This window comes from Berghia stephanieae, chromosome 2 (genome assembly GCF_034508935.2).
Source record: "Berghia stephanieae isolate SIO BIC M18660-M18661 chromosome 2, UCSD_Bste_1.3, whole genome shotgun sequence".
Classification (NCBI taxonomy): Eukaryota; Metazoa; Mollusca; class Gastropoda; order Nudibranchia; family Aeolidiidae; genus Berghia; species Berghia stephanieae.
The window spans coordinates 108,486,775-108,499,274 of NC_088361.1; the positions used below are offsets into that span (position 1 = coordinate 108,486,775).

General features: G+C 34.4%; 1 protein-coding gene across 2 annotated transcripts in view; it reads left to right on the forward strand.

Moving 5' to 3' along the window:
• Positions 1–12,500, forward strand: part of LOC144966196 (uncharacterized) — a 118,505-nt gene that overhangs the window by 27,814 nt on the left and 78,191 nt on the right. For both annotated transcript variants that reach the window (XM_078902358.1, XM_078902357.1), the window contains exons 6-7: positions 4,927–5,260; positions 5,993–6,967. In XM_078902358.1, the coding sequence (XP_078758484.1) occupies positions 4,927–5,260; positions 5,993–6,967 (1,309 nt within the window). The remainder of the gene's footprint in view (positions 1–4,926; positions 5,261–5,992; positions 6,968–12,500) is intronic.

Genomic DNA, 12,500 nt, shown 5'->3' on the forward strand with positions numbered 1-12,500 from the left:
TTCAGAATTAAGTTCCCCTGTCGCGTTGTACTCACATAATATTATGCATTTGGAATCAAATAAAACTTTATCCAATTACCCTACAACATAAGAACCATTACGTTCCACACAATACTGCATTAGGTCTAACCAACTGTCAAAATGGTGACCAGTGACCAGTGGCTCTTTGTCCAAAGCGATGATTGAATTCCTCATTGCCTCTTGGATCTCGCCTTCATCTTCAAATCTTTGACCTCGCAGCATTAAAATTTCTTTCACCTTAAAGAAGAGATAGTAGTCGCATGGGGCAAGATCAGGTGAATAGGGCGAGTATTCCAAACAATGCTCTAGAGTAGCCATCGAGAAGCTCGTTCACAACTCTTGACTTGTGAACAGGTGCATTGTCATGATACGTGAATAGGGCGAGTATTCAAACAATGTCTAGAGTAGCATCGAGAAGCTCGTTCACAACTCTTGACTTGTGAACAGGTGCATTGTCATGATACGTGAATAGGGCGAGTATTCCAAACAATGCTCTAGAGTAGCCATCGAGAAGCTCGTTCACAACTCTTGACTTGTGAACAGGTGCATTGTCATGATACGTGAATAGGGCGAGTATTCCAAACAATGCCTAGAGTAGCCATCGAGAAGCTCGTTCACAACTCTTGACTTGTGAACAGGTGCATTGTCATGATACGTGAATAGGGCGAGTATTCCAAACAATGCTCTAGAGTAGCCATCGAGAAGCTCGTTCACAACTCTTGACTTGTGAACAGGTGCATTGTCATGATACGTGAATAGGGCGAGTATTCCAAACAATGCTCTAGAGTAGCCATCGAGAAGCTCGTTCACAACTCTTGACTTGTGAACAGGTGCATTGTCATGATACGTGAATAGGGCGAGTATTCCAAACAATTCTCTAGAGTAGCCATCGAGAAGCTCGTTCACAACTCTTGACTTGTGAACAGGTGCATTGTCATGATAGGTGAATAGGGCGAGTATTCCAAACAATGCTCTAGAGTAGCCATCGAGAAGCTCGTTCACAACTCTTGACTTGTGAACAGGTGCATTGTCATGATGCAGAATGACGCCTCGTTCAAGCAAAATTGATCTTTTTTTTTCTTATCGTTGGTCCAAGATTGTCTTTATGAATCTGTAAGACTATTTATCTTTGTCGAGATAACAACAAATAACAACTGATAACAACAAATAACTGATAACAAGAAATAACAACTGATAACAATAATTAAGGGTATTCCTGAATACCGAAATCCACACGGGAGTGAAACAGAAACTATGGGAGGTAGGCAACAATGGGGACTGAACCAAAGACTATGGGAGGTGGGCACCAGTGGGGATTTAACCAGAGACTATGCGAGGAGGACTCCAGTCTCTGGTTCATTTCTTATTGGTGTCAACCTCCCATAAGCACTGATTCAACCCCCACTGATGCCCACCTCCATAATCTCTGGTTCAATTCCCACTGGTGCCACTTCCCACAGTCTTTGGTTCAATCCCCGTTGTTGCCTACCTCCCATTGTCTCTGGTTCACTCCCCACTTGAGTGGATTTCGGTTGATTTCAGTAGATTTCGGGGGGTTTCGGTAGATTTCGGGGGATTTTGGTAGATTTCGGGGATTTGGTAGATTTCGGGGGGTTTTGGTAGATTTCAGTGGATTTTGGTAGATTTCGGGGGGTTTCGGTAGATTTCGGGGGATTTCGATGACAGTCTGCCATATCTTTGTAATTGTAGAATGGATGACGTGATGTGATGGGCATCATCATGAGAGGAAGATAGAGATGGATAGGACATGTTATGAGAAGGCGGAGGGAAACATAAGCAAAACTACCCTACACGGGACCCAGACGGAAAGAGAAGAAGAAGAAGAAGAAGAAGAAGAAGAAGAAGAAGAAGAAGAAGAAGAAGAAGAAGAAGAAGAAGGCCCCGGGCAACTTGGAGGAGAACTGTGATGGGAGAGATGAGAGAATGCAGGACGGAGAGAGAGAGAGAGAGAGAGAGAGAGAGAGAGAGGTGGTGCTCTCTGAAGATGATGATGGCCATCGACAGGGAAAGATGGAGGTACCTCCTTGCTGCCCTACGTGGCAAGAGACATAATTGGCAGAGAGTCGAGTATGTGTGATCTATACCAAGACAAGACCGGATTAACCCAGTTGGTAGCCGCAGTTTAGCGTCACGAAATGAGCTCGGGCGAGGCGTTTTGCGAATTGCCACACAGCTCGGTGGAGAATCAAACTCGGTATTTTATCGGTAAAAAGTAGAGCTTTGGAGGCATGAGGCTTATTCATTGGGAAACCAGACTGCTCGATGGTTTGCAAGACTCGATTGGGCAGAAAAAGCCAAGTTAAGTTCGTTCCAAAAAAAGGCCAAAAAGGGCTAATCCATTTTCCCACTGATAAACAGTTCAGAAAAAAGAGCTTTTCTAATATTTTCTAGTATTTTTTTCGTATAAAAGTCACCAAGGCAGGGGATTCAGGAAGCTGCAATAGTAATGTAGAACTTATCTTGTTTTCAACACAATTATATGAAATAACGTCAAAGTATATTACAGATCACAGTATTTTACATAGAAAATTGGCCACATAAATAAGCAACGGACGTATATACTTCAGTTTTGAGGTCTTTCCAGCTTTATGATTAGTTAGATCGTAGATCTAGATATGTCTGTTTTATCTTCGGCAATGTGCGGCTTTTTTTTTAAGACAAAATTCATAACATTCGTTCAGAACTAGATCGGCATGAACCATTTATAGATACAAATACATTCTGTGGTACCCCTTTAGACAAGTTCCAACCAGTTTCACATAGTTTCATAAACGAGTTGACAAAAAAAGCCCCCATCAAATCCTGCGACCTTGATCCCCTACCAGCACAGCTTTTGGCCAGCTCCATCGATACATTATTACCATCCATTACATCAATCATAAATACATCCATACTGACTGGCGAAGTTCCGTCGTGCTTTAAAAGTGCCCTCGTCAAACCACTTCTGAAGAAACCATCACTGGACCACAATATATTAAACAATTACCGTCCTGTATCAAATTTACCTTTTTTGTCAAAACTTTTGGAGAAGGTAGTTCTTACTCAATTAACATCTCATCTTAAGAACAACAGTTTGGAACAACCCTTTCAGTCAGCCTACAAACATCAACACAGTACTGAAACGGCGCTTCTTAAAATCTTTAATGACTTGTTATATAATGCTGATGCTAACAATATCAATGTATTATGCCTTTTCGATCTTTCAGCAGCCTTTGACACCATTGACCATGACATTTTGTTAAGAAGACTAGAAAATACGTTCGGCATAAAAGAAATTGCCCTTAAATGGTTTACATCATATTTACAGGATCGATGGCAGACTGTCGTTGTGAATGGTGTTCAGTCAGAACAAGTTTTACTAAATTTTGGAGTGCCACAAGGCTCTGTTCTTGGCCCTGTCCTTTTTACTGTATATATGCAGCCCCTTTCTAGTGTGATATCCAGATTCAATCTGAGTTATCATTTTTATGCAGATGATACGCAAATATATGATTCAGCACCCCTTAGTAATTTACAGTTCTTAATACAACGAATTACGAGCTGTTTTAATGAGATTAAATCTTCGATGTACCACAATAAGTTAAAATTAAATGATAGTAAAACTGAGATTTTAATGTGTGGAAGGCCGAGTATCCTTAAACAGGCAAATAAATTACCTATTACTCTCGGAAATAGCATAATAGTATTTTCAAATAGAGCAAAAAACCTTGGCGTCATCATTGATAAAGATCTTTCCATGACAAGCCACGTGAATAACACCATACAATCTATGTACATAGAAATGAAAAAAAATAAGCAAAATTCGTAATTTAATACCGAAGCATATAGCAGAACTTTTAATTAATTCCCTGGTTTTATCTAAATTGGACTATTGTAACTCCCTTTGGGCGAATTTAGCTAAAGACAAAATTAGCAAACTTCAGGTTGCTCAAAATAACGCAGCCAGGCTCATTGTACGCAATAACAAAAAATACCCGTCAGCAACTCTTCTTCTCCGTGAGTTACATTGGCTTCCTGTGGAAAAAAGAGTTGCCTATAAGATTTGTACTGTTGTCTGCAAATCCCTGAGCACGAACAGTCCCTCCTATATTAAAGACCTTCTAAACATATATGTCCCCAATAGAAACTTGAGGTCAAGCAATGACCAATCAATCCTTGTCAAACCTAAGCCATTCCGTAAAATAGGTGAACAGTCTTTTCAATTTTCGGCCACCCATTTTTGGAATTCTCTCCCATCACACGTGAGATGCTCGGATTCGTTGACAACGTTCAAATCTCGCTTAAAGTTTTATCTTTTTACGTCATAATGTTGCAATATTATTTTCATATTTTGTTGTTGTTAAATTGAATTCGTATCACGTTTCCTTCACACTTGTCTCACTGTAATATGTTTTTTTATATCACTGTAAAGCGCTTAGAGCCTGTGAAAACGGGGTAAAGCGCTATATAAATGCCATTTATTATTGTTATTATTATTATGTGGTCTTGTGGTATAGGACTCGCCTTCAGACTGAAAGGCCCATCGTTTGAGTCCTCATCATCACTATTATTATTATTATATACAAATGTTTTCTATTATTATTATTATTATTATTATTATTATTATTATTATTATTATTATTATTATTATTATTATTATTATTATTATATTATTATTATTATTATTTATTATTATTATTATATATTATCAATCATCATCATCATCATCATCATCATCATCATCATCATCATCGTCATCATTATTATTGATGTTACCTCCGATCATTATATCGTGTCATGCCATTTATATCATGTTAGGAAATTCATGTTTTAAAGTCTTCGACTTGATTAGCCTAGTTAATATAAAATTAAAATCATTATATATATATATATTTTTTATGTCAGGTTTCTAATTTCACCGTTGAATTGGCGTGCAGAAAAGGCGACAGTGCACATACTCTGAGTATGGAAATAGATGTACTCACTTACACGAAAGATAACTACACATTCCTCTATACGGAAGCCCTTGGGATCAACGGTACCCTTGAAACTGCTAACACAGCCTTTACAAACTTTGGATTCTCTTTATATGGAACAACTGAGGTTTTGAATCATCTCTACAAGTTCAATTTTGGAAACGGCGAAGTAATGACGAAAAGACTCAGAACATGGGAAATGAGTTATCTCTACAAAACGAGGGGCATTTACGATGGCATCGTCTACGCAGAAACACCAAAAGGTGAGCGAGTCATTTTCTTTCTTGTTTCTTTATTTTTCATAATGTGCACAAAACATCTCGATGTTGCATCATAGTAGAAACCATTATAAATCCTACTTGCATTTTATCTATTTTTTTTCTCAATTGTAACTGATGATATGATATTGTTTGCAAGAAAAAATAAATAAATAAACACATTGCAGTTCTCGAAAGTCGATGCCCATATGATTGTTATAATATAAGTTGTGCTATATTAATATATATATATATATATATATATATATATAAATATATATATATTATATATATATATATATATATATATATATATATATCATGGGGCAGCCTGGCTCAGCGTTATGGTCTTTGCATCTTACCCAAAAGGTACGGAGTTCAACAACCCGCCGCGCTGTGTGGCCTCGAACAAGTCACCTCGCGCTAGCTCACTTTGCTGCTCTACACTGGGCTGACACAAGGCTTATTCCAGTGTTCCCTTGGAATAAACCCTAAAGACAAATTTCCTTTTGGGAATGAATGTTTGGTTATTTTTATTCATTGATAGCTCTAGTTTTCAATAAGTTTTGTGCACAAAAAATGAATCAACAGATATCAGCAATTCAGATTGTATACGTTTAAAATTATTATGATAAAAGGTATTTTGTCATGCTCAGGAGTTTGTATTTTTTTTTTGTGCACTCTTCATAATGTAATTACAGATCAATTTAAAAACGCGTTCTTCTTCTCATTTCTCAGGTAATTTCAGTTATGCCTTTAAGGTTTATATTGGCATCACTGAACTAATAATCAACCCAACGGCCTGTGAGACAAACACCTCAATCGAAATAACGTTTAATGAGTTGAGAAGAAGAACCTTTTCCAGCTACATCAGCTTCGGGGACGGAAATAGCAAAACAAGAAGTTGCAAAAGTGGAAGCTGCAAGTATTCCCATGTCTTCGATGATCCTGACTTCTACGACGTAACGACAATGATAACGGTTGGGAATATTGTAGAACGCTTGATTTTTCCAGAGGCAATTTTCATTGACAATGCTGCTAACGGACTTTATGTAGAGACAACTGAATCTGTAATTCATCAACCACCAGGGGAAGTAATTGTCGAAATCAAAATGCACAACAACTCAAAGCCCATTAAATATATGAAGTGCTACATTGATCTAGGTGACGCTCTCAACAGAAAAATTCATCAGCGTAATGGAAGTATAACACCAGAAACCAAAATGTCTCTCTGGGGACGATATATGTCTATGGGAGAGCAAAATATAATCGTAAATTGCTCAAATCGTGTTGGGTGGCAAGTTGTAACAACCAGTTGTGTAGTGCAAAGTGAGTGCTTTGGCGGTGAAGGTATATTTGAGAAATTGTATGCTGATCCCAAAACGCCTTTGTTGATCATGGCATCCACAGAAGTTGAAATCACGAGTCGGGCAATACTAAAATGCATTACTAACCCTATAAACTTCACATGGAGCTTGTGGACTCTACGCGAAGAAACGTTTGACAGCATGAGAGAAATACCCATCCATCAACCACATAGAGACTCCTATCGTATCCATAAAGGTTTTCTCGAACCAATGCTTTACTCCCTTGAGCTGAACGTTTCAACAGTATCGAAAGACGAGTTACACTGGCTGTACGGATTGACCTACATACGGATTATTGGATCTCCTCTTATTGTCAAATTCAAAGGTGGATCAATTAGAGCCACAGGTAGGCACATTAGTTGTCCATTTACAAAACTGATAAAACAATATTAAAAGATAAGATTTCCTTCAATAATCTCTAAGGGGATTTTTTTCTTTAGTGTCTATTCCAAAGGGAGACTTGAATAACACAGCATTTAGGCGCAGTGTAGTCAGAGAAAGGTAGCTTACTCAAGGGCATACAGCGCGACGGAGAATCTAACACGGTATCTTTTGGTTACGAAGCATAGACAATACTGCTGTGTTGTCAAGTGTCTTATTAACCAAAATATTTTGGCTTTATTATTGTGATGGAAAACGATCTCTTGGCTAAACAAAACATTACATGTGTTATGCTCCAAGTCTCAAACGATCAGGAAATTGCAATCACCACCCGGCTTACTTCACAAAACGCAACAACAGCCATCACACAAAACGCAACATCATTCACCATACAAAACGTAAAAACATTCATCACATAAATGAAACAATATTCATCACACAATACGCAACACCATTCATCACACATAATACAACAAGATCCATCACACACGAACCCATCACCAATTCACCCCCCCCCCTTACACACACAAAAATAATAATAATGATAATAATAATAATAATAATAATAATAATAATAATAATAAAAATAATAATAATAATAATAATAAAACAATAATAATAATATAATAATAATAATAATAATAATATAATAATAATAATAATAATAATAATAATAATAATAATAATAATATAATAAAATAATGATATAATAATAATAATAATAATAATAATAATAATAATAATAATAATAATAATATAATAATAATAATATAATAATAATATAATAATAATAATAATAATAATAATAATAATAATAATAATAATAATAATAATAATAATAATAATAATATAGTTATAATAATAAAATAATAAAAAATAATAAATAATATACTAATAATAATAATAATAATAATAATAATAATAATAATAATAATAATAATAATAATAATAATAATAATAATAATAATAATAATAATAATAATAATAATAGTAATAATAATTAATAATAATAATAATATAAATAATAATAAATAATAATGATAATAATAACAATAATAATAATAATAGTAATAATAATAATATAATAATAAAATAATAATAATAAATAATAATAATGAATAATAATAAAATAATAATAATAGTAATAATAACAATAATAATAATAATAATATAATAATAATAATAATAATAATAATAATATATATTAATAATAATATAATGATGATAATAATAACAATAATAATAATAGTAATAATAACAATAATAATAACAATAATAATAATAATAATAATAATAATAATAATAATAATAATAATAATAATAATAATAATAATAATAATAATAATAATAACTGTACGACTTCCTTTTGAAAACAATCATAGAGTGGAATATTCTACTGGACTATGATTAATGCCTTGTGTGATGAAACTTTTTTTTCACATCCCAGCTTTTTAATGTTACATTAATAATAATAAATGGACGCTTGTCGTGAATGTGTGCGTCGCTTCGAGTTTGTCAGTCTGTTTCTATTATCCAGTTAGTAATCTTCCTCCATACATCTCTGTCTAGTGCAAGTGTTCTTAGCTTTAGAATGTCATCATGTGTGTTAAGATACTGAGGTAGTTGGATGTTTCTTTATGTTGTTGAAAATATCAGTTCTTCGGTTGTTGTTTCTAAATGTATGTGATATCTTTTGAGATCTTGATTCAATGTTGTTGGAAGTGAAGTTGGTGTACGCCCTCTGTATTTGACTCCTTGTTTGAAGTAATCATCCATTGAGGTTTGTGCTGGAATATTTTCATCTCGTCGGAGCACTTGTCCGAACAGTTTCCATCTCTGTTTCTTTATACGCGTACTGACTGGTTGTACTCTGCATCTGTCATATACATCCTCATTACTGATTTTGTCTGGCTAATGTACCCCAATAACTCGTCTCAATTGTCTGCGATGAAGGGAGTCCAGGGTGTTCAAATTCTTTTTTGTAAGACCCCGCGTACCACAGTTGTACATAAAGATTGGCAGCACTAGCGCTTTGTAAAGGCGTTTTCTTTTATTTTCATTAATGATGTTTGTCCTGTTCCAAACGTTGTGTAGTTCTCTGAATGCAGTTTGAGCTAGCATTTTTCTCTGTTTGATGTCTTCATTCTCATTAAACAAGTTTCAGAGTGTTCTGACACTTTTCCATTCCGCCTGTTTCTTGCTAACCACTGTAATTTCTGTTTTGGATTCGTTGACCTTTAGATTCAAATGTTGCAGAGTATTTGATATTATTGGTATGTGCTGCTTCGCCTGGTCTGCTGTATCAAATATGATATCAACATCGTCTGCGTAAATTAGTTCGCGGGTAAGGGTTTGAGGAATCGGGAGTTTTTGTCTTAATTCTTTTAGTGCTGCTTCCAAATATACTGTAAAAAGTATTGGGCTCAGACTGTCTCCTTGGGGAGTTCCCAGCGATGTTAAAAGTGAAACCGTTTCCGCACCAGATGTAAACGTAAGTGTTGTGTTTGCTAGCAGTGATCTTATTAGTCGGAATGAATTTGGTACCTTCAAAAGTTTTGTTCTGCGGATTGTATCAAAGGCAGAGCTAATGTCAATGCCTTTTTGCAACTAAATCATCTTTATCCATTGAAATAATGAGTAAAATAACTTGAGTTATATTCGGTTATCTGATATGTTATTGAGTACACCTACCTTTTAATTAAATAAGAATTATGCATGGTACACTTTCAGAAACATAAAAGGTATACAAAAATAAATAATGATCCCCTACGATCTTCCCGACTATCCATCGTCCATTGCTCAAATTGCACGCGACTATCATTACTACTACTACTACTACTACTACTACTACTACTACTACTACTACTACTACTACTACTACTACTACTACTACTACCACTACTACCACTACTACTACCTTAATACTATTACTACTACTACTACTACTACTACTACTACTATCTACTACTACTACTACTACACTACTACATACTACTACTAACTATACTACTACTACTACTACTACTACTACTACTACTAATAATAAATAAATAATATATATAATAATATATAATAATAATAATAATAATAATAATAATAATAATAATAATAATAATAATAATAATAAATAATACTTTATTGCATCCCAAAAAGGAAATTTTTTGTACAGACGTGTTATAATTTACACAATAAGATAAAAATACAATGGAAATAGGATGTATATATAAAAAAGGAGCAGCTCCATAACCAGAGCTGCGCTTTATAATATGAATAATTTCAACACTGTAAAATAGTTAAAACTGTCACTATAAATTGAAAATTGAAAAGATTGCAAAACAAATAAATTAATAAATTAATATTTACATTTTTTAAAAGTAAAAATGCGAAATAATTATATAAAATGATCATTGCTTGTTGTTATAAAGCCTAATACTGGACGGCAGAAAAGATTTTCGGTGTCTCTCTGTTTTCGTTGAAATAGAGAAAGGGCGACCACTTCTTCCTGACGTAATAACTGATGGTCTTAGTGGACGATACTGGTCATTTAATATTTTAGTTATTTTATTTATGCAAAATTTCTCGTATAAAAGATCTGCATCGTCAACATCATTTATATAGCGTTTAATGGATTTTTTTAATATTTGAATTTATTTTGTTCCTTTCCACTGCTAGTCAATTGCTTTCCCAAGCTGTTATACAAAATGACAAAACACTTTCGATTACTGCTCTATAAAATAATGTGCAGTACTACTACTACTACTACTACTACTACTACTACTACTACTACTACTACTACTACTACTACTACTACTACTGCTGCTGCTGCTGCTGCTGCTGCTGCTGCAGCTGCTTCTGCTGCTGCTTCTGCTTTTGCTACTGCACAAATAATAATACTATTACCACCATCCCTTACATAAATTGTAAAACCTTATTTCCAATGTCAGTGTATTAATTTCCAAACTACAATATACACTTTATTTTATTTTACTTTCTATACTGCATGACTCAATTTCCCACTATATACTACCTCCCTTTTTTATTTAATTAATTGCACAACTTTTATAAATAAGTATTTGTTGCTCAATTTCACTTCGAGCGTTCATATGATGGAACATGTTATTTCCTGTCGCATCAATGTTTCCTAAAATTTAATCCATTTTTGAGAGACTTTACATATGCGGTTAACCGAACTTGGCTATTACATTTAATGACGTCGTTTTTTTAGATTTTCATTCCAACAATGAGCCCATAAGGAATTGGGCTATCAGGCCTGAACATAAGTGCACGTCGGTCTGTAGTGTTTCATTCATCGTGTTTTGTTGATAAAGGGACAATCCAAATTGACTGTGTTTGTTTATTAAATTGTGCTTCCAATTATTTTCCTAAAAATTGAGCTTTGAGCTTTATATAGAGCAATATCCTCTAAATGTGCTGAAAGCGCTTTACAAAGGTTCCCTGGTCAACAGCAACATTTAACATGTAGGAAGGAAAATAACGCCTGTTAGGCGATATTACAATTTTTCGGACAAGGACAACGCTGTTAACGGCCAGGTGCTCATTTTACACCTGAGTACGGTGAGAGAATGTGAGTAAAGAACCTTTTCCAAGGACTCAACTATGCGCCGAGCGCGAGGCTCGAACCCAGGACCTTCCGATCCGAAAGCGAGTGTCATACCACTAGACCACATAGCTTATTGCTATTTATATCTTAAAAACAATATCATCTTATGTTGCGTCTATTGATTGTGCTAAAATTTCAGAAGAAAGACAATTAAATTAAATCCCTATGTTTTTTGTGTTTTCAGAGAGAGAAAAATGTTTACTGATGCAAAGGTTATATCTATCCATTTTTTGGTTTCTTTCCGACGACCCTCGTATAGATCACATATTTATGTAGAATTAAGGGAACAGGTGACTTTTCAAACCAGATTGGAGAGCTTCAAGAGGCTTTGAACATTTAAATTAAAATAGAAAGAAATTCCAGATATGAGACGCCGAGAATTCAAAGGATTGTTCACCGATTTTCCCTTTTACTTTGAGCTTAACATAACATAACATAACATAATTTGGTATAGGGCAAAATAGGATAAAATCCCTTGAATGCCCTTAATATCAATAGTAATGCCATAAATCTATTGATTAAAGATTACAATAATGATACACGTGGTAAAGATAGTATTTCAACTTAAATGTACTCATGTATATGTGATGTACAAACATATATCTTAAACGTGACATGCAAAGCACGCGCGCACACACACCCACACAAACACACACACACACACACACACACACACACACACTCATACACCTATACATATAGAAGATAACCATAATAAGGTAACAATGTATAATATATACATACAAGATTGAAAGCCATGTCAACAGCAGAGCAAACAAGTATTATTCGTCATATATAAATCTCCCATCATATAATTCCCTGTCTACTAACACCTTGAAATAATCCATAGATTTTGCATTCTTTGTTTCAAATTTCA